This window comes from Typopeltis vanoorti, chromosome 15 (assembly GCF_054136105.1).
Source record: "Typopeltis vanoorti isolate ZY-2024b chromosome 15, IOZ_Tvanoo_1.0, whole genome shotgun sequence".
Lineage (NCBI taxonomy): Eukaryota > Metazoa > Arthropoda > Arachnida > Uropygi > Thelyphonidae > Typopeltis > Typopeltis vanoorti.
Genome location: NC_143563.1, coordinates 30,214,046 through 30,237,857, shown reverse-complemented (window position 1 = coordinate 30,237,857; position 23,812 = coordinate 30,214,046). Strand labels below are relative to the sequence as shown.

The 23,812-nt window shown below is 35.3% G+C and overlaps 1 protein-coding gene across 1 annotated transcript in view; it reads right to left on the bottom strand.

Moving 5' to 3' along the window:
- Positions 1-309: 309 nt before the first annotated feature.
- LOC150098558 (E3 ubiquitin-protein ligase UBR4-like) overlaps positions 310-23,812 on the bottom strand; it is a 73,418-nt gene continuing 49,915 nt past the window's right edge. The window contains exons 5-7 of the mRNA XM_090405265.1: positions 15,206-15,393; positions 4,013-4,194; positions 310-598 (exon numbers count right to left, since the gene is read on the bottom strand). Of these exons, the coding sequence (XP_090261391.1) occupies positions 310-598; positions 4,013-4,194; positions 15,206-15,393 (659 nt within the window). The remainder of the gene's footprint in view (positions 599-4,012; positions 4,195-15,205; positions 15,394-23,812) is intronic.

The following is a 23,812-nucleotide window of genomic DNA, read 5'->3' as shown; positions in this document are numbered from 1 at the left end:
TTGCACTGAAAAATGGATGGTACACATTTGTAATGTGGAACAAAACAGAATAACCATTAGTTTTCAATATCCTATAATGATTAATTCCTGCAGTACAGGAATAGGTTCAAGGAAAGGCATGAGAGATACTGTGGATAGTTTGGGTCTCTCAAGATGAGTCTTTGGACTCCATGGAGGTGCCTGTACAATAAGAAGAAGAATTAAGCCTGGAAATTAAATATTTGTTTAGATCATTAAGGTAACATAATATGCCATGTTAATAAAGTAACACATAACTACATACAAGCATAAATAAACTTATTATCATTTCTAACTTTGATACAATATGAACATAAAAACTAAAGAACTTACACTTGTCTCTACAATAGTCACTGCACAATTATCACTTTCATCATCCTTGTAGGCCACCAGTCCCTTTGAGGGTGCATTAGCTGCTACTCCAAGTATACTAGAAACAGTTGCTACAGTTACTGATGCATATAAACAACTCAGGGTAATTGTGGAAAGTTTTTTAACTCGATCATCTGTTAATGGCTCCAAAACTGGCAAGCTTAAAGCTCGAGATACAATCTGTATGTCATTTGTTAATGTTTTATATCTAAAGGAAAGGGAAAAAAACTATTACTATAATCAGATACAATTCAGTTCTTACTAATTATTATTAACATGTTCACATCAGGCTGTGTTTTGTATTTTGTTTCATGCTAGTCAACACATCCAGGAGGCATGAGCATTGTTAAAACTTCAATCTGGGGGAGGTGGATAATTACGTTCTACATTAAATGTTTATAACATATTTGATCCACTCAAAATGATTTTTTTACCCAAAACATGAATATCACCCATGAAAGGTTGGAACCTATTGTATATTAGCACCCTAAGTGGGCTAAGGATTAAAAATCTGGTTCCTTGCCCTAGATACCAAATAGAGGGCTTTTTAAAGCTACTTCATGCCTCTAATAAGTAAGGGAGTGGTCTCACACCAGGCAATGAAATTTATCATTCACCTATAGATATTTGCAAATATCCATGCCCACAGTGAGATTTAAACTCATGACCTATAGTTGGAGAGTGGAAGCATAATAAATGCATCCAGTGATAATAGTTATGTTGTTTGCATTCTTCTCATTTAATATCATAATAAAGTAGTAAAAAAAAAACTTTACACCACTATTTTGTGGAGATGCCATATATAATTAACAATGTTCTCTGTTCCTGGAATCAGTGGTTGCAAGGCAGAGGATGAAAATTATCTACTACATAAGATGATATGTATAAATATCCATGCCTACAGTCGAATTTGAACCTACAGCCTATTGGACGGTGAGCTGTAATGCTGTTCACTCAGCCAACCAGGCTGGCAAACATTGTTAGAAATGACTCTACAGATTTAGGATCAATAAATTGTAATTTTGGGTACTGAAAGCAAAATGGGAATGTGGAAGAAGTGTGATAAAAAAGCATGCCATTTTGTGTGTTCAGCAAATGTTTGCTTAACTTGCTCTCAAAAGCAATGTATTAAGAAAAACATGTCTTTTAATGACATGTAACATGCAGACATAGACAACTCTTAAATTAAAACAACTTAATTAGAGAATATACTTTATTAATAAAAACTTGTACATGAAAGAAAGAGAAAGATCAACAGCTGAACAGTTCCATAGGATCACTAAAGCAGATGATACAGATGAATGCAAGCCATTTCAAGAAAAGAATCAAGAATATACAAGTTCAGTTTAATTGAAATTTTTCTTTCCACTTTAATAAATCTTAAAATAGCTACAAATTTTTTAACACCCAGATTTGATTTTGAAATGGCCAAAAGAAGAAAACTTTGATCATAACTTGCAGCATAATTTTCCAAGCAGTTATAAGTTCAAAACCCACTACGAGAATAGATGCTTGTGAATATCCCCTGCTTGGAGCCCTGAAGTGGCTTCAAAAAAGAGTTCTATGTTTGATCTTTACAAAAAAGTTTCTGTAACATGTAAAAAAATAATATTAAAAAATTAAATAAATATAAAATATAATAAAATATAAAATTAAAAAAAAAAACATTATCTCATCCATGGCACTCACACACTACAGATTTACAATCTTTTTGGGGGGATGGGAATGACTTAAAAAATTATCCAAATCACTTAGTAATCCATTCTTTTTCCATGCCCAAGTTACTGGCTACAACTTCTGAACAATCTTACTGCCATCTCTTTTACACAGTGATGGTTCTATTGCATTGTGATATACAGGGGGGAAAAACACTTCTTGGTTTCTTACTTTCCATGAATTCTTTCATTGATGATCTTAATAAATATCTTCTTATCATTCAAAACTTACAAACATTCAGTGCCTCTGATTTTTGGACAGAGATGAGGAAGGGGAAGAAGAATAAAAAAGAATCGAACAAATTCAATACCAAAAAGAAGTCTCTGGGCTTAATTTCATTTTCTTCATCTGATCTGAAGATTTGTGCCATTTTTTCAACTTTCCTAAAGAATGGTGTTTATCTTACAGTTTGAAAATTAGTCACATTCAACCTATTCCAGAGATGGATGACAAATCCTTATCATACAATTACGATAAGTTGTCCTCATTTTCCATTCTTTCTAAAGTAATGGAGAAACATGAAACAGTCAGTTTCAATGTCACTTGAAAACATTTTAACTAATAAAGGATTGCCTTTATTATAATTCCATTGCTGTTGATCAATAACAGACCTTCTGCTCATGTCACCCATCACTAGACAAATGCAATGGAAGAATCTAGAGAAACTCAAGTGCTTTTTGATCTCTCTAAGACATTTCCCCCTCAGGCCAAGTACAAAGACTTAAGTAAATCTTATACTCAGTCTTCTGACTACTTCTGCAACTCAGTTGCCAGGTTTCACTCTGGTAATACATGCACACTTCATGTAATGATGAATGGATCTTGATCGTCAGAATAATAATGAGTACTACAGGGCTCCATTTTTTTATCCACTCTCTCTTTTTTGCTATATATGAATATAATTCCCAGTTGACTGCAAATCCATTCTACAGTTTTGCTGATTACAGCATTTCCCATTTGATAACCCATGAAGTATGCAAATAAAAAAAAAAAAACTTCTCCAGTATCTTCTTCTACAACTCTAAATTCTGTTTTACAAATTACTCTTCAGTGAGATCCTAAAACCTTGTTAATTTCCATGCTTGCTATTATATTTATTGAAAAAAAATAAAATAAAAATTCCTCCACTGTTTGACTTTTGACGGCACCCAAATCTCTGGGCAATATAACTCTAATTCTAATCTCCAATATTTCTTGGTATAAACATACTGACAAACATCATCTCTCCTCAGTCCTCAGCATCCAAGAATCTGCCAGCCCAGTTGGATGGATGTTCAGCATATCAACTCTGCAAACAACGGGCTGCAGGTTCAAATATTGCCATAGGTGTTTGCGATTGTCCCTATGGGGAGGGGGGGATGAATTTCACTGCCCAGTGCAAGACTAATGCCTCACTTATTGGAGGTCTGAGTTGACGTGAAAAACTTTGATGTTTGGTCTCTAGAACAGGGTTTCTGGATATTTAAAAAAATAAATAAAACTACAAAAATATTAAAATTAATAATATATATATATATATATATATACACGTGCACACACACATTATGGTCTATACACACACTTGTGACTGAGAGTCACAAATGCTGCTGGGTAATAATCACACAAAGAACATCACTTTCAATGTTTTTTCTTCAATCAACATAACTAAATATTAAATAGCTTTCATTTTAATAAAGATAACAATTGCTATATCAACACTTATCCTGTAAATTAGATTGTATATGAATTCCATTCCTTGTAAGACTATTACCATATTTAATGAGGCCTCAGGCAGTTGCATATTTGGTCCCTAGAGCAGAAATTCCAGAATATTTAACCCTTAGTCCACTGTACTATAAGTGCACCACCTTCCACGAGTGGAATTTACATAAAAAAAGCAACAAACACAAACTTGAAAATTACTTACGAATTATTAACAAGAAGAGCATCATTTACACAAGATGGAGCAACAAATCCTTTTCCATCTAAAGAATCTTGAAGCTGAGATGCATAGTGCTGAACAGATGTTAAAGCAAGGCATACTTCCAGAAATATGTCCACTCCATTTAGTTGCTGCAGGCTAACCATATTTTTGCTAATTAGGAGGGCCTATCAGAAATAATTAGAAACAACATATCAATGCTTAACTACACATTTTTATCATAACTAACTAGCATTAAATATTTATCAAACTAAAAACCAAAAAAAAGTCTGTAAGAGAAGGGACACTAATAAGTGTTCCCTTCTCTTAGTCTCTCTCTCTCTCTATTATATTTCTCATAGGCAGTGACTCTGTATTATGCCTTTCTCATAGGCATTGTTCCACCAAACCAGCCACTACCATTCTTTCCTTTAACATGTTCATGCCAAGTGATGTCTCATGCCAGTTTTGCTTCAAGTAGTAACTTGCTTATATCATCGTTCTGCATCAGGAAGGCATAGTTTTTAATACATACTGTATGCTATGCTAGTTCTGAAAAGGCCGATCCTGTATAGATCCAATTTTTTCTCTAAAATTATTAATAGAAAAGAGAAGAGAATTTCCGAAAGAAACACATGGCCTTTATTGATTATGAAAAAACCTTTGACAAAATTAAGAGAAAAATTGTTTAAAATATTAACTGATTTAAATACACAAGACCAACTTTTACAATCCACTCAAGAAATATATACAGGAAATAAAATAGCAGTTAAATTAGAACACATCTCAGAATGGAGAGATATATCAAGAGGAGTAAGACAAGGATGTACTCGCTCACCTCTGCTTTTCAATATATCATCATCATCATCATCAAATTGATATACAAATAACCCCAGAAATGAAGACAGATACACTAATTTGAAAATGATCAAATAGTATTAGACACATCAGAAGATGATTTACAAAGATCATTAAAATCATCAAATGATACCTCAAAACAATATAATATGACAATATCTAAAGAAAAAACAAAAATAATGGCATTCAAAGGAGAAAATCCAATAAAAAGTAAAATAGTGATAGATAATAAAATATTAGAACAAGTAAATACTTTCAAATACTTGGGATGTGATTTATCATACAAAGAAGAAAAAGACAGACATTAAAATATCAAACTTTGTCAAGGTAAATGGCATAATAAATAATATACAGGGTGTTCGGGATAAATTTGACATATTTATAATTAATTATATTTTTCCGTAAGTTACATGTATTAACACACACTTCTCTTCATTTAAAAGTTTGGACCCTTCTTCATTCATATACAAGATGTCAGAAAGGATGGATAGCTGGAACCCACCTGAATCATGGAAGAGAATAACTTGTATCATGATGATTCGTGCCCGCCATCAAAATAAGGATATTACGACTGCTGCCCAATGCTCCCTGAATACAGTAAAAACAATCAGGCATGAACTAGAGACTTGCAATGGTGACTACGAGGATGTAGCAAGAAGAAAGATCCCTAGCAGACGATCTGATTGCGTTCGTACAGCAGAATTCCTCGCAAATCTGCAGGAACAGGTGTTGAAGAACCCTGGCATTGGAATTCGGGCTTTGTTCGTGGAGTTGCTAACTGTAGTCAAGCCCTGGATAACAAGGGTAGCCAATGGTAGGCCGTATGTATGGCAGCAGGATTCGGCCCCTTGCCACACCTCTGGGAAAAGTCAAAAATGGTTGTCTGAAAATTTCTACGACTTCACCAGTCCAAATGTTTGGCCTCCAAACTCCCCAGACCTTAACCCCATGGATTATTTTGTATGGGGCGCAGTTGAAAAAGACACCAATCGCACTTCCAGTAATACAAAAGCCCAGTTAATGGATAAAATTAAAACAGTTTTTGCGGCCCTTCCCAGGGAGACTGTAGCATCAGCTTGTTCGAGGTTCCGAAGCAGAATTGAAGCTGTGATCGATGCTAATGGTGGTTATTTTGAGTAAATCTTGTTGATAGTATTGTAATTAACTCTGCCTGTAATGTTTTTTTGTCAATTCATTAAATTTAATAGATACAAAGAAGATTTTCTTTTTCCTTACGAAACTGTCAAATTTATCCCGAACACCCTGTATTTAAGCCATCCCTAGTACAAAAACACACAACACTAGAATCAAGCTATATAATGTCTGGTTAAAACCAACTTTACTATATGGAAGTGAAACATAGACAATAAAAAGGAAAGATTATAAATGAATCCAAACAACAGAAATGAAATTTCTCAGAAAAACAGCTGAATGTGGGACAATAAAACAAATGAAGAAATCTTACAATCCCTGAATATAAAACAAACCAATTAACCAAATAATGATGTATTTACTGCATAAGGCAGTATAAACAAAAATGGATAGAATTTAAATCAAATGGACAACAGCAGACTACCGAAAATATTATACAGATATGAAATAAGTGGAAAAAGAAGAATTGGAAGATAAAGAAAGAGACAACATGAGACCGAAACAGGCCACCCGGCCTAAAATCCATGTTAGGAAGAGAAAAAGAGTTTGAATGTTTTCAGTTAAATTTTATTTGTAAAATTAGTAATTGCAAAATGTCTTAATGATATAAAAAATCTCAAATGTAATTCTGATTTAAAGTTGCAGGCAAACAGAAAAAATGAGGAAATATCTCATGTCTCTCACCACATGGTTAAGGAGAGTCCAAGAAGTTTCGTCCAAACCCAGAGTGAATGTGTTAGTCACTTAAGGAGACAGGCAGCCACTGATCAGCATCCATATACAGTTCAACTCCAAACATGCTGAAGTAACTGTAGAATGTTTTTCAATTGGTTAACAAGTAAATTATATTCTTGTATTGATCTTATACTCCCAGCATATGCAAACAAAGTTTACAAATGAAGTATTTTCATGACTAGAGCACTGGTCTGGGTAGTTGCCTTCCCCATGATGCATAGCAATATGTATGTATGGCTGAAAGGAAGTGTGCTTTGCATTATGGAATACTAAAGTGATTGATGTGAAGTCCACAGCCTCCATATACAAGTAGTCTATCATAAAGATACTTCATACACAAACTTTGCTTGCTCTTGGATATAGAACAGAAACAAGAATATAATTTCTTCTCTATTATAATAAGAAGCAATTTCTTATATTCCTCAATCCCGTGTAGTTCTGTTCTTTGGAACAGTCTTCCCCATATCATACTATCCTGTACACCCTCTGAGGGTACATACCAGGAATTTGATGATGATAATAGAATCCCTCTTTCTCCTTTACCACTTGCCACTGTTGTGTTACAGGCTTGCAACCTTATGTGTGGGAAAAATAAATAAATAAAATAAATAAAAAATATATACATAAAAATGTGAGATAGTTCAGAAACTGCTTTAAGAAATATGGTCCATGACTCCAAATTAAGAAAACTTTATCAATATACTTTTTCCATAATCTTGGCTTTAATGGGAAGGAAATGACTGCTTTTTCTTCAGACTTCTAAATATAAATTTGCTAATATGGAAAATAATATGTTGCCCATGGCCAAGCCGAAGTTGTTTGTAAATAGTATTTTCAAAAAGGAAATAAGCAGAATTTACACAATGGATCAGGAGTGACATGGCATAACAAAGTGTTCAGAATTTTTGAAGAAGGAGGTGGTCAAGCATGTTAAACTTTTTAAAATTTTGGTCGAATGTTTTGAAGTCTTGTATAGCAGAAAACTTCATAATCAAACTAATAATCTCCTGTGAACGACTACAGAATTTCCTAGACATTTAAGATAGTCTCTTAATTCACTTCATCTTCTCATCTCTCGATTATATGGTTTGCCTAAAATACAAAAACACTCCACTAAAACCCATTGTGGAAGGCACTGGTTCTCCTACATACAAGCTTTCAAAACATTTGGTCAAAATTTTAAAAAGTTTAACAGCCTCAACCACTTCCTTCAAGAATTCTGAACACTGTTTCAATTGTTAAAGACTTGCAACTTCAAAAAATGAAATTATGGCCAGTTTTGATGTTATTTCCCTCTTTACTATAGAAAAGGTTTTAATTCTTTTAAAGTATAAATTATCAAAAAAAAAGTTATGTCACTCATGACATAACTTCTGGTTGTAAATTCTGATTGCTTCCTTTATGAAAATGTTATTTGCAAACAGAATTTTGACTTGGCCATGGGCAATATATTATCTCCTATATTAGCAAATTTATATTTAGAAACCTTTGAAGAAAATGCAATTAATTTTTTTCCATTAAAACCAAGATTATGGAAAAGGTATATTGATAATGTTTTCTTAATTTGGAGTCATGCGCTTGATTTCTTAAAGCAGTTCCTGAACCATCTCAACAATCGACACCCAAAAATACAATTTACCTTGAAGTTGAAAGTTAACGGTTCTCTCCCATTCCTAGATGTCAACTTATTTGTGTGTCAGAAAAACTGAAGATCTCTATTTACAGAAAAACCACACATACTAATAGATATCTCCATGCACAATCTCATCATTAAGCTTGACATCATTTTTACATTAAGTAAATGGGCTTGCTCCCTCCTCAATGAAGAAGAGATCACCAAAGAACTATAATTTCTTCTTACAACCTTTACAAAAAACAGACTATGAATAAGCTGCTATTTAATCTACCTGCTCACCGCATTCAAAATTGTAATGATGTAAAAGGTTTTATATCTCTACCATATATCAACTCTGTTTCACCACAGTTAGCTAAATTCTCAAGAAATTTAAAATGTGCACTTCTTTTACTCCTCTAACCAAACTGCACACCTTACTCAGTACACTTAAACCGAAACATGACAGCCTAAAGTATCTAGGACTTTATCATCGTTGGTGTAACTGCAATGTGCCCTATTTTGGTCAGATGGAGAAATCCATTGATTATATGGAAGAAAATGTGAAGACATCACATCACACATGGCAGAACTACAGTCAGCATTCTTAATTCTGCTAACCCTGATGAAGATTCTATCACTCATCCAGTGATCTGGAACAAATCAAAAAATATTTTTACGTGCTATGATCAGCTTGAGAGAAGAATTATTGAATCAACAGAAATTGTCCTCAATCCACTTTAATACTAAACTCAGCTATAATCTGATTGTCACTCCTCAGCTATCCAACTCTGGAATAGCTGAAATCATGCTTGCATGAATGTACTCAACAATACTATGACACCAGAACACCTTCAAATCTCAGCAATCCATCTGCAACTTAATTTATAGCTGTTGTTCTTATAATGTATATTTTTTGTATTTCTCTTTTCATGTTATGCAATGAAGTCTTCTAAGAAGACAAAAATAGTTGTGTGTTCAAATAATAAATAGTTTTTCTATTTTGTTATCCCTCAGCTTTGTCATAAATTTCTTCAAAATATATAAAAATACAGGAAAACCTCGTTTAACGCGAATTCGATATGTGCAATCAAGTGAAATGATACTATTTCCCGCTTTAAGCAAGTGATGAACCAGTTAACACAATTTTTTTATAACTAAGATGAAAAGCCAAACGGCTATTTTTTTTTTCCTGGCGAGGTTGATATAAGTCATCATCATCATCATCAAATTCCTGCCATGTACCCTCAAGGGGTGTACAGGATATGACAGTACTACATGAAAAAATTACATCATTACTAACTTTCTATCTACAATTTTCCTCCAAATCAGTCTGTTACTTGTCGAGACTACAACATTATCAGATCTTATATTTCTATCATCTAAGGCATATTGTACCGTATCAATCCACCTATATCTTGGTCTTCCTCTGGGTCGTTTTCCTGCCAACCTGGCAGAGAACACTTGTTTTGCTAATCTTTCCTCTCCCATTCTATTTAAGTGACCATACCATCTGAGATTAGCTCTGCTAACGCATTCCTGGATGCTGACAATGTCAAGTTCTTTCCTAATATCCTCATTTTTAATAAGATATTGCCATTGATGCCATCTGTTCACGCCTCTAATCTTTCTCAGGACTCTCATATCTGCGGTCTCTAGTCTTTGGTCAAGTGTTTTACTTCTGACCCAGCTCTCAGATCCATAAGTTAAAATTGGTTTGAACACAGTCTTGTATACAGCTAATTTAGTGTTCCGACTAATTTCTTTCTTATTCCATATGAATTTATTCAATTGACTTCCTATCATACCAGCTTTGTTGATTCTGTTGTCTATTTCTATATTTAATTTACCATCTTCACTAAAAATCATGACTAAGTAGCTGAAATGTTTTACTTGTTCCACAGATTCTCCATTCACAACACAGTTGACATTTTCAATGATTCTGCCTATTTTCATTGTCTTTGTCTTTTTATTGCTGACCTTCATACCATATCTATTACAACAGCTATTCAATTTAGTCAGAGAATCTTGCAGACTTGTAGCGGATTTATTTAGAAGTATAACATCATCTGTATAAAGCAAAGAGCTGACATTAACATCTCCAATTTTGATATCAGGTTTAACACCACATTCCTTCATAATGTGATCCATATAGATAATGAATAACAGAGGGGATAATGTACATCCTTGTCTCACACCAGATTTAACATTAAACCATCTTCCTGTACTTCCTTCAATTCTAACTGCTGACTCACAACTCAAATAAAGACTAAGTATTGCTTGATATAATGCCCCATTGACACCATATAACTGCAGCGTATTGAATAGCTTCTCTCTTGGCACCTTGTCATATGCCTTTTCCAAATCGACAAAACTTAAATACAGATCTTTGTTATATTCCCATGCTTTCTCGACTATTTGTCGTAAAGTGAAGATCTGATCCTGACAGCCTCTATTTGGCCTGAATCCAGCTTGTTCTTCACCAAGCTTTTCTTCCACAATTCTTCTCAACCGTTTCTCAAGTATACTTGCATAGATCTTGCCAGGAACACTCAGTAGGGAAATACCTCTGTAATTCTCACATTCAGTTTTATTTCCCTTTTTATATATGGGTACTATGAGAGCTCTACTCCAATCATCAGGAATTCGTCCCTCTGTCCAGGCTTTCTGAACTATGCAGTGCAACCACTGTAAGACTCTTATACCACCATACTTCAGCATTTCTGGTCGAATATCATCTACTCCTGCTGCCTTTCCACATTTCAAGCCTTTGATGGCTTTTTCTACTTCAAGTATGGATATGTATTCCTGACTGCATGCCTGGTCAGTGTTTTTTATCACTGTGCTGTCATCACTGCTTGTTTCATTTAGCAGTTTTTCAAAGTAATTACTCCATACTTCAAGGATATCTTTTTCTCCTGTTTTCATTTCACCTCTATCATCTCTAATTCCTTTTACAGCACTCTTTCCTCCATTCCTAAGCTTCTTCAACAACCTCCAGAATATTTTGCCACCTTCTTGATATTTATTTTCTATATTCTTGCCAAAGTCCTCCCATGACTTTTGTTTAGCTAGTTTTACACACTGTTTAGCTTTCTTACATTTGTCTCTGTATTCTGTAAGAGTAAAAGCTGACTTATTTGCCAGGAACTTTTGATATGCTTTCTTCTTTTCCTTCACTGCCTCTTTAACTTCCTGTGTCCACCAGGGAGTTCTGTTTTTTTTATCCTTGCACACAACCTCACCACATGCCTCTCTGGCAGAATCAATCAACGTTTCCTTCAGAGTTTGCCACTGAATCTCCAAGGTTTGATTCCTGTTCTCAAACTCTTTCATTTTCTTTTCAATAATATTTCTGTATTTTAGTCTACAGTTCACATCTGAGAGCTGCTCAACTTTTATCCGCTTTAAAACTTTCTTACATGTTATTCTTTTCAATATGAAATTCAATTTTATCCTGCTCAAGACTAAATAGTGATCACTTCCAATTTCAAATCCTCTGTACACTCTGGTGTCCTGCACCAGGGAGAAAACATCACTATCAATAATAACATAGTCAATGAGACTTTTCTTATTCCTAGCCTCTTCTCTCCATGTGAATTTGTGCACATTTTTATGTTGGAACATGGTGTTAGTAATAACCAGTCCATGTCCTGAGCAGAAATCCAACAGATATTTGCCATTATTATTAGCTTTGCTCTTTTCTCCAAATTTTCCCAAAATATTTTTGTATGTCTCACAATCATTTCCTACTCTACTATTTAGATCCCCAACAAGGACCAACTTTTCCTTTTTCATTGTGTCAGTTGCTTTTTCTAAAGCCTCAAAAAATTCCTCCACTTCTACCTTAGTAGAACCTTCTGTGGGACCATAGGCACAAATAAGTCTCATTGTCCAGTCCCCCATTCTCATATTTGCCCACATTACTCTACTTGAGACTGACTGCCATTCAAGAAGATTAGCCTTGTATTTTGTGTTGAATACTATGGCTACTCCTTCTTTTCCTTGATTGTCATTGAAGTTAAGCGGATAAAAATCCCTTATTGTTTTTCAGCCAGTAAGCGAAACTAAGATCGAAAACTACGATCTGTAACGTTTCATGCCGACGAACTGTCAGCGTATCCAAGCGTAAGTGACCACTTGGTAGTGCCACACCATGGCAACTCGTTGCAAAGGTGGAGCAAGATCCCTCACTGTTCTTGATATTTTCTCATAATGTAAAACACACAGCTCTTAAGAGATGTAGTACTGTTTTACATTATGAGGAAAGGTCACTACCCAGACCGGTTTCAACCTTTTTTGAGGTCTCATCAGTGAGTAGCTAGATCTAGAATATCAGAGTTTAAGTGAAGAAAACTTACATACTTTTGCTATACGATTGCCTGAAAGGTGTGTCACTATATTATATTATAGTGACACACCTTTCCTCATAATGTAAAACCTTTCCTCAAAACATAGTGACCTTTCCTCATAATGTAAAACAGTACTACATCTCTTAAGAGCTGTGTGTTTTACATTATGAGAAAATATCAAGAACAGTGAGGGATCTTGCTCCACCTTTGCAACGAGTTGCCATGGTGTGGCACTACCAAGTGGTCACTTACGCTTGGATACGCTGACAGTTCATCAGCATGAAACGTTACAGATCGTAGTTTTCGATCTTAGTTTCGCTTACTGGCTGAAAAACAATAAGGGATTTTTATCCCCTTAACTTATACAATTTTTTTATGTTACGCAAAATTTTTTGTCACCAATCTGCAGTGAGCGGTGGCACTTGTCAACGTAGTAACCAGTGAGCATTGGCAGTGCTGTGGGTGGTGGCTGTGACACTCGGCAGTTGACTCAAAGTTATCATCAAAAGCACACGTGCAAACTCTGTTCTCTTTCTCAATCACTTTTCCTTCATTTTGCTTTAATTTAGATACCCATAAAGCTTTATTATATTCAGCCCCTGATATGGAAAAGAGAAAGACTGATAAAGAAAACAGCAGTAATAAAAAGAGAAGAAAAGTAATTACGTTAGAGGAAAAGCTGGAAGTCATTAAGAGACATGAAAGTGGCACTAGTAATACAATGATTGTGTGAGACCTGGATATAGTGAGTCTACAGTTCAGACTACACTAAATAAGAGCAAAGAATACAAAGAACAAGGAAAAGTTGCGACAGCTTCTTTAAGCATGCAAATCACCTGAAATAGAAGCCATTAAGCAATCAAGATGGAATGTCTTCTGTCACTCTGGATTGAGGATTGTAACCAAAAAGAATACCTCTTAGTACAAGGAATATTAAGCAAAGCTCTCAATAATTTTACATCACTGAAAGAGACCAAATTTCAAGAGAAATGCGAAAGCTTTATTGCGAGTTTAGATGGTTTGACTGTTTTAAAAATCAAGCTGGACTGAAGAAGATGAAAAAGTCGAGCACTATTCAAACATCTTTACTTATTTTGTAAAAAAGTAGCTCAATCAAATGTTTAGACATTAAATAAAAATTTAAGCAATTGATTTTTATTAACTTTGATGATTTTATTCCCTAATGTAGTTTATAATTTTTTTTTTTTTTTCAAATTTATGCTAAATGAATTATAATTATTCCTATTGTTTATTGTATTCGCTTAACTCGATTTTGCTTAGTGCGCATTAATTGAATGGATTAATTAATCGAGTTAAGTGAGGTTTTTCCTGTGTGTGTATATGTATATATATATTGAAATGGTATCACTTTATCAGAAGGCTTAATACTGATTACAAAACAAAACTCGACTTAATTATACCCAACAACTATGCCTTTTTAACTAATTAAAATGATGACATGAAATTAACAGAAAACCCAGATCCACTCAGACTGATAAAATTTATCACAGTCTGAGTGGATAACAATTATTTATCAGGAAATAACAAATAATTAATATTTTAGTACACATTGCTATTTATTGAAATATTAATAGTTATACATTCAGTAATTGCATGCTGTACTTTGACATACCATCATAGTGGGATTATCATTAAAAATTATCCATCATATAAGTGGTCAGAAATATCTATGAAGGTCATTCAGTTATGATGAACTACTCAGTGAAATTACTCATCATATAACAGAATACATAAACACAATTGAAATCACCTACTAGCAGCAGCAAAAGTAATCTCACATCAAAATCTTAATTTTGTGTGTGGGGTGGGGGGGGGGGAATTCTACTGTACATATAGATGCAAAAATCGTATTACAATTTACACCATCACTTTCACTACTGATGTCATAGCATAAAAATGATAGCAAAGCACAAAACAGACATCCAGAGAAAAGTAATGAAAAATCATAAACCGCAAAAGTATTCGGTACTATCACCAAATTTGGTACTGTAAAAAATTCAATATAGTTAATGCATGACATTGGATTCTAGCTTTGAAGAATCTGGAGAAAAAAAATTAGTCTTTATAGCTTTTGATGACCTTTGACTCTGATATTAACACAAAATAGCCATATTCTTACTCTAATCTCTCCATTTCTTACAAAAAAATAAGGAAATGCACATCTTATTTCTTACATTAACAAACTTGCTATAGTAGACTATGGAAACATTGCTATAACAAACTGTTTTTGTAATCCTCTTCATGTTTGCTACAGTGAGTCAACCGTGTATCTGCAAATTATAATTAGACTGCAAATATTAAATATATTCTAATTACATACAACAATTAGAATTTATAGCTAAACTTTAAAATATCACTGAGATATCCCAATGGAAACATTTTTGCTTCTTTCTACAGTAAGCTTTGTAAAACTGTATACTTAAAAAATGTACCCCAAATAAAAATATATATATAATTTATTTTGATTACCTTTGATTCTTGTCCTGGATCAGGAATATGAACAATAGTTGTATCACCATCTTTATCAACTAATTCTAAAGGTCCTTCTTGCTTATGTGAAGCTGGTACTTCTAATAATGGTGTCATTAACTGTTCCACGATAACAGCACTAGGATCCAAACGAGGTCTCTTTGGTTCTTTAATATCTTCATGAACATCTATTTTCACAAACAATCTTCAAAACTAATACTATCTTAATTATATATTTTTACTTTTTAAAGACTATTTTTTATCTGCATATATATTTACGCTCATATAAAATATATTATGTTTGTCTTGTACTTGTGAAAGCTTGAAATATACAGGAGAAAATCAAATTAAATTCAGTAATAATTTTAACTTTTCATGCAGTACTATCATAATATCTTGTGTGCCTTCCCTTTCCTTTAAGGTACATATCAGGAATGTGATGATGTAAAAGAGTGAGCGAAGCAAGAAGAAAAAAACAACAATGAAGTTGGCTGCAACTTAGAAGCAGTTACTTTGACACTGTTTTAAGAGGGTAGATTCTCTCTGAAATCTGAGCAACCCTATAATAGCAGGAATCTTCTTCTTCTGCAGCTTTTCTCACTTAAGTAGAGTTGCTGTTTGTGGTGAGTCTCCTGTCTTGGGCTGTAGCCACATCCAAGTTCTTCATCCTCAAGTCCTCCTCCACCATCTCCCTCCATCTCTTCTTTGGCTGTCTGCACTTCCTCTTCCCCTGCACATCAATCTGCATGACCTTTCTTCCCACATACTCTTCCTCTCTCCCCATCACATGACCAAACCATCTCAACCTTGCCTCCTGTATCTTTGCTCCTAAGTACGTAACTTTCACCGTTCCCCTTACATAATCATTTCTCAGAAGATCCTTTCTGGTCACACCACACATCCACCTAAGCATTCTCATCTCTGCTACCTCCATCCTGCTGATGTTATTTTTCCTCAGGGCGACAGTTTCCATAGCATACATCATAGCTGGTCTCACTACTGTCCTTTAGATTTTGCCTTTAACATTGATCGGTACTCTCTTATCGCATAGCACTCCGGCCATCTCTCTCCAGTTCCTCCATTCTGCTTGTATCTTGCATCCCACTTCCTTCTCAGCCTCACCATTCTCTTTAATTGTTGAACCTAAGTATCTAAAGTCACTGACCTTCCTGATGACATTTCCTTCCAGCTCTACATCTGTCTCCTGGCTGCCATCCACTTTGCAATACCTCCACTTTGTCTTACCTCTGCTCAGTCTCATACCTCTCTTCCAGTACTTTCCTCCAACTTTCCAGTTTAGCTGCCACTTCTTCTCTTGATTCTGCACACAGCATGATGTCATCTGCATACAACATAGCCCCAGGCGTATCTTCTCTCACCTCCTCCGTCACTAACTCCATCACAATATTAAACAGGAAACGATTTTCCATTCTTCATCCTCTTTACGGCTTCCTTCACTTCCACTCTACTAATGTTCTAAACCATCCCCTCATTAGGCTCCCCATCTTCTCTGTGAGTCCTTGCATTTTCTTCATTCAAAAGCCCTTCAAAATATATTCTCCATCTATTTCTTATATCCACATCCTTCCTTAATACTCTTCCTCCAGAGTCTTTGATCTGCCTCACATGTACGATGTCCTTTGATGCCTAATTTCTACTTTTTGCCAATCGATAAATCTTTCTCTGTCCTTCCTTTGTTTCTAATTGATCATAAAAGGTCTTGATATGCCATGGCATTCACCTGTGCAACAACTCTTTTGGCTTCTTGCTTTTTCTCTCTGTCCTCTTCCACTCTTGACTCGTCCCACTTCTGCTTTGCCTTCCTCTTAGCCATCACTGCATCTTGTACATTATTATTCCACCACCAACCCATAGCAGGAATAAGATCATTAATTATTAAAGATTCTTTACTGATATTATTAAAAATAATCAATCTTCCTCTAATTTTTTTACAACTGCATGGGACCAACTGACGACTGAGCAGCACTTTTACATATGTTGTCATCTCAACATAGCTTCATGTAGAAAACAAATGACTCCAAAAGTCTCCCAGTAGCTGCACAGCAATTCAGTATGCACAAGAGTATTTTCAATTACTGCAGAGCTGTGCAGCTGCACCCACACAGCTTAGAGACAACACTGGTCATGAAGATGCTCGCAAATTGCAGCCTGCCTCCAGATTTAACACTTTTTACATTGAGCTTTTTAAGAAAATAAAATGTCACAACAATATGGTCATGTTGCATGGCACGATTCCTTTCTTTCTTTCTCCCTCCCTCCCCCTCTCTCTCATGGTACAATACTGCTACATTAATTGATAAATGTGATGGAAAATCTCCCTCTGATGAAGCCAGTCAGATGCAGCAGTCATAAAGTAGACATATACAATGGAGCAAAGCTGTTTTAAATGGTTGAAGTGAACAAAAACAGATGGATGGAGGTGTACTCATGTAACGCTGACAGGAGGTGGGGGAAGAAAGAGAGAGAGACAATATGTTAATGGAATTTAATTCAGAGCCAACACATAGCAAAGCTAAAATACATCAATCCTAAGAGTCACCGTGTATTTGTGGCAAACTGTCAATAATTAATAATGTATTGCATTTGCTTTAAAGAAATTATATAATTAAAATGCAGTTAATTTTTTTTTACTTTCACAAATATGCATATTTTTAGTTGTCAGAAAATCTAAGCAGGGATATTGCAGTAATAATAATAATAATAAAGATTAGAGTCCTTACTTGCCTAAGTCAGTCATAAAAAATTTCTTCACTCAGCCAGAAAGAAAATTATACTTGCCAAGAAATTATATTCTTGTTTAATCCTTTATCTAAGTGAAAGCACACATAGTTTGTGAATGAAGTACCTTCACAACGAGGCTATAATAAATTTAGTTTAATCCTTTATCCAAGTGTGTGCAAACAAAGTTTGCGCTTGAAAGTATCTTCAGGACTGGGGTAAAGTGGTACAACACCGGGCAACTCCTTGCAAAGGTGGAGCAAGCTACCAACACTCCTATCTCAGTATCTCCTATAATGCAAAACACATCTCCTTGCAGATATGTATAATGTTATGCATTAAGGGAAGGGCCACTACCCAGACTAGTTTCGACCTTTATTGAGGTCTCTTCAGTGGGAGCCAGGCCCAAGTGGAGATACGAGGCAGAAGCATTAGCAAGGTCATCTCCTCCTATAGGAGCTGCCAAACAGTGTGCCACCTTTTATTAAATTACTCTGGTTTTAGAGAAAGATGTTGAAAATTTATTTTTCACTTGGTCAGACTATAATAAATTTAGTTTAATCCTTTATCCAAGTGTGTGCAAACAAAGTTTGCACCTGAAAGTATCTAATAAAATTTAATAAAAAGGTGGCACACCGTTTGGCAGCTCCTATATTTGACCTTGCTAATGCTTCTGCCTCGTATCTCCACTTGGGCCTGGCTCCCACCGAAGAGACCTCAATAAAGGTCGAAACTAGTCTGGGTAGTGGCCCTTCCCTTAATGCATAACATTATACATATCCACAAGGAGATGTGTTTTGCATTATGGGAGATACTGAGATAGGTGTGTTGGTAGCAAAGGTCTTAGTGGCTTGAAGATATAAGATCATGGACAGGATCACATGGCTATGCACAAAGGCCTGGACAAAGGGACGAATTCCAGATGATTGGAGTAAAGTTCCCGCAGTACCATTCATAAAAGGAAAATAAAACTGAATGTCAGAATTACAGAGACATTTCTCTATTTCTTAGTGGCTTGAAGATATAAGATCATGGACAGGATCACATGGCTATGCACAAAGGCCTGGACAAAGGGACGAATTCCAGATGATTGGAGTAAAGTTCCCGCAGTACCATTCATAAAAGGAAAATAAAACTGAATGTCAGAATTACAGAGACATTTCTCTATTTCTTAGTGGCTTGAAGATATAAGATCATGGACAGGATCACATGGCTATGCAGAAACAAAAAAGGAAAGCCAACAACAGAGAGAACTGGAAGGACATGGTGCTGCACCCCTCTCATTGAGGAAGCTACAGGAAGAAGAAAAGGTGACATGAAAACTGAAGAAAAAGACTTCCTTGAAGTATGGAGTAATTACTTCAAAAAATTGCTAAATGAAACAATCAGTGATGACAGCAGTGGTAAAAAAACACTGACCAGGCATGCAATCAGGAAGACATATCCATACTTGAAGTAGAAAAAGCCACCAAAGGACTGAAATGTGGAAAGGCAGCAGGGATAGATGATATTCGACTACAAATGCTCAAGTATGGAGGTATAAAAGTCTTACAGTGGCTGCACAGCACAGTTCAGAAGGCCTGGACAAAGGGACGAATTCCAGATGATTGGAGTAAAGTTCCCGCAGTACCATTCATAAAAGGAAAATAAAACTGAATGTCAGAATTACAGAGACATTTCTCTATTGAGTGTTCTCATTCAGAACACTCAGTAGAACATTCAGAGTAGAAGAGAAACCTGGTGAAGAACAAGCTGGATTCAGACCAAATAGAGGCTGTCAGGATCAGATTTTCACTTTATGATAAATTGTTGAGAAATCATGGGAATATAACGAAATCAGTATTTAAGTTTTGTAGATCTGGAAAAGGCATATGACAAGGTGCCAAGAGGGAAACTATTCAAAACACTACAGCTGTATGGTGTCAGTGGGGCATTATATCAAGCAATACTTAATATTTATTTGAGTTATAAGTCAGCAGTTAGAATTGAAAGAAGTACAGGAAGATGGTTTAATGTTAAATCTGGTGTCAGACAAGGATGTACCAGTTGAATAACAGAGAAGAAGTATGCCTTCTGTTATTCATTATCTATATGGATCACATTATGAAGAAAAGTGATATTAAACCTGATATCAAAATTGGAGATGTTAATCTGGGCTCTTTGCTTTATGCAGATGATGTTATACTTCTAAACAAATCTGCTACAAGTCTGCAAGATTCCCTGACTAATAATAAATATTGTAATAGATATGGTATGAAAGTCAGCAATAACAAGACAAAGAGAATGAAAATAGGCAGAAGCAGAAATCGACAACAGAATCAACAAAGCTGGTATGGTAGGAAGTCAACTAAATAAATTTATATGGAATAAGAGAGAAATTAGTGAAAACACTAAATTAGCTGTATACAAGAGTGTTCAAACCCAGTGTTCAAATCCTGTACACCCCTTGAGGGTACATGGCAGGAATTTGATGATGATGATATTTATTTCTTACTCTGCTGTTTAGATCTCCAACAAGGATAAGCTTTCTCTTTTCATCAACTACCTTCTATAATGATTCAAATTTTCTCCACTTCTTCCTTAGTAGAACCTTCTGTGGGACGACAGGCACAAGTAGGTTTGCCGACTTGTGTTAGAGGCACAATGGAGAGTGAAATTATTAAAAATGTTATTTAATTTTTCTAATATGTTGTCTCAGTTACTGAGACATTGCCTGGGAGTACCATATGAGACTTGTAACACATACACATACAAAGATAACACAAAACCAAGTGAAACAAAGGACGAAAGACTAGAGTCCTAAATAGGTAGGGTGTCTTCTGTGGGGACCTGTTGGAGGCCTAGGATATAAACTGGGATCTTGAAGTATTAGTGTTTCCCATATTTTGGGAAATATGGTGAAAGAGCAGCTGCAGATTCCAAAAATAGTCTTTTTCTTCTAAATTTACTGTGATGGAGCATGGTGGTCCATCTAATTTCTAAGAGCAGCTGCAGATTCCAAAAATAGTATTTTTCTTCTAAATTTACTGTGATGGAGCATGGTGGTCTTTACGCACAAATGAAGTTTCTGACATCTCTCTACTTAAAAGCTCTTGCCTGTTGATTACATTTCAGGATTATGTTTGGTGTGAATACTCTATTACTCCTTCCTTTCTCTGACCATCATTCCCTGTATATAACATCTTGTAGTTGTTATTTGGCAGAACCTGTTTTTTTATTCTTTGTATCAGTTAACACCAATTGGTGTTAACCAATACAAAGACTGATACAACTGGACTTGGTACTTCTGATTCTTCTACTGGTGCCACCTCTTATGTTGATGGTACTTATTTTGAATTCTGCTGATATCAACTTTGAATATTTTCCAGTAAATGACTTTTCATCATTTGTTCTCTGCTGATGTTAGAGTGATGCTACAGCCAGCATGACATTTCATCACATTGTAGTCTGAGATTTATTCACAAAATATATTTTTTTAAGTGATGTTTTCATTTGAAACTGTTCTACTAGAGTTCTTAAATTATATTGCTCTTTGTAGATTATTTTCAATACCTACATGATAATCAGTAAACATAATGTGTTTATTTTATTAGTACAAAATTTATACACCTTTTTAAAATATTCCATCTTTTAATATTTCACTTAATATACTAAACAGTGTCAGTAACAGAAAACAACCTTTGTCTTCCATCTTGGTTTATTTATGGTTTTCTGTATTTTTCCCCCCATTGATTTTATTTCCTTTATATATATATATATATATATGAGGGACGTCAAGAAAGTAAGTTCTGTTTTTAAATATTTTCACTGCAGCACTGCGATCGCAAAGGTGCACATGCATGCTGAGTTTGTTGATTTGTTAGCAAGGCGTTGGTGCCATTTTCAGCCATTCTTGCAATGTTTATGCTTCTTGGTGTGTGTTTATAATGTCTAAAAAAATCGAATCGCCCACCGCATGTGAAATTAGATCAGTTATCCATTTCTTGAATGCAAGGAACGTTAAAGCAGCTGAAATTCATCGGCAAATTATTGAGGTTTATGGAGAACATGCTATGAGTAATTCAATGGTACAAAGATGGGTAAGACTTTTTAATGAAGGAAGGACAGGTGTGCATGATGATGAATGGAGCAGGCAGCCATCTTTAGTGACTGACGATTTGGTACGTTCAGTTGAAAAGAAGATTCAACAGAATAGGGTATTCACTATGACGTTACTCTCGCTGCAATTTCCAAGTTTCACGTTCACGAAATTGTGTCGGAGAAACTGAATTATAGGAAATTGTGTGCATACTGGATGCCAAAGTTGCTTACAGAACAACACAAAGTGAATCGGCTAAACAGTGCATTGGAATTCTTGACACACTACCATGAGGATGGCGATGCTTTCCTGAGCAGACTTGTCATTGGGGACGAGACTTGGGTGTCACACGCAACACCTGAATCCAAACAACAGTCCATGGAGTGGAGGCACCTCATCACCAGTCAAGATGAAATTGAAGACAACGGTTTCCACTTGGAAAATCATGTACACTGTGTTTTGGGACAGACAAGGAATTTTGCAGGCAGACTTCTTGGGTCAAGGCTCCACAATCAACGCAAGTATGTACTGCCAAACCCTTAAGAAACTGCATCATGCGATCCAGAATAAATGACGTGGCATGCTTCCCAGGGGCGTTGTTTTGATTCATGATAACGCCCGCCCACACACGGCTGGCATAACACAACAACTTCTCGCCACCTTCAGCTGGGAACAATTCCATCATCCCCCATATAGTCCTGACCTTGTACCAAACGACTTTCACTTGTTCAAACATCTGAAATCTTTCCTTGTTAGTTAGTGGCCAGAGTTTCAAGACGATGAGGTCAAAGAAGTAGTCAATACGTGGTTTGCATCACAGGCAGCAACCTCCTACGATGAAGGTATGCAACTCTTGGTGCTCCGTTATGATAAGTGCCTGAACAATGGCAGAAATTATGTAGAAAAGTAGTGAAAGATGTCTACTTTAATTTCCAATAAAGTTTTTTTTGCTCTGACAGCCCATTGGAACTTACTTTCTGGAAGTCCCTTGTATATATAGACGTGCACATACGTAATATTTTATTATGAATTTCTATTGCCCAGTAATATATCTCTATTAAATTATATTTGACAAGAAATTATATTATTATTTAATCTGTTATCCAAGAGTAAGCAAAGTTTGTGCATGAAGTATCTTCAAGACTACGCTACTTCTGTATAGAGACTGGCTGTTGACTTTACATAAACTGCCTTAGTATTCCATAATGTGAAGCACACTTCCTTTAGGATGTGTATATTGCTATGCATTAAGGGAAAGAGGAGTTTTGCCCTTCTGGTGGGAGCTAGACTCAGGAACACACCAAGGTTGAATTAATGCAGAGGTCATATATTTTCCATCTGCAAGGGCAAATGGTGTATCACCTTATTATTAAAATACTCTGGATTAGAGATAGTTGTAGAAAGTTTTTTCACTTCATTACATAGCAATATACACATCGTAGAGGAAGTGTGCTTTACATTATGGAATACTAAGGCAAATGATGTGAAGTCAAGTAAATTATACTTGACAAGAAATTACATTATATTATTATATTTTAATAAAAAGGTGATACATAGTTTAGCTATTTGCATTATGGAAAATATGTGACCTCTGCATTAATTCAAGCTTGGTATCTTCCTGGTTCTGGCTTCCACTGGGAGCCAGAACCATCAAAACCAGTTCTGGGTAGTGACCTTTCCCTTCATGTACAGCAATATGTGTGTCCCAAAGGAAGTGTGATTTACATTATGGAATAAAAGGTAATTGGTGTGAAGTCAACAGCCTCTAGATACAAGTGGCTAGTCTTGAA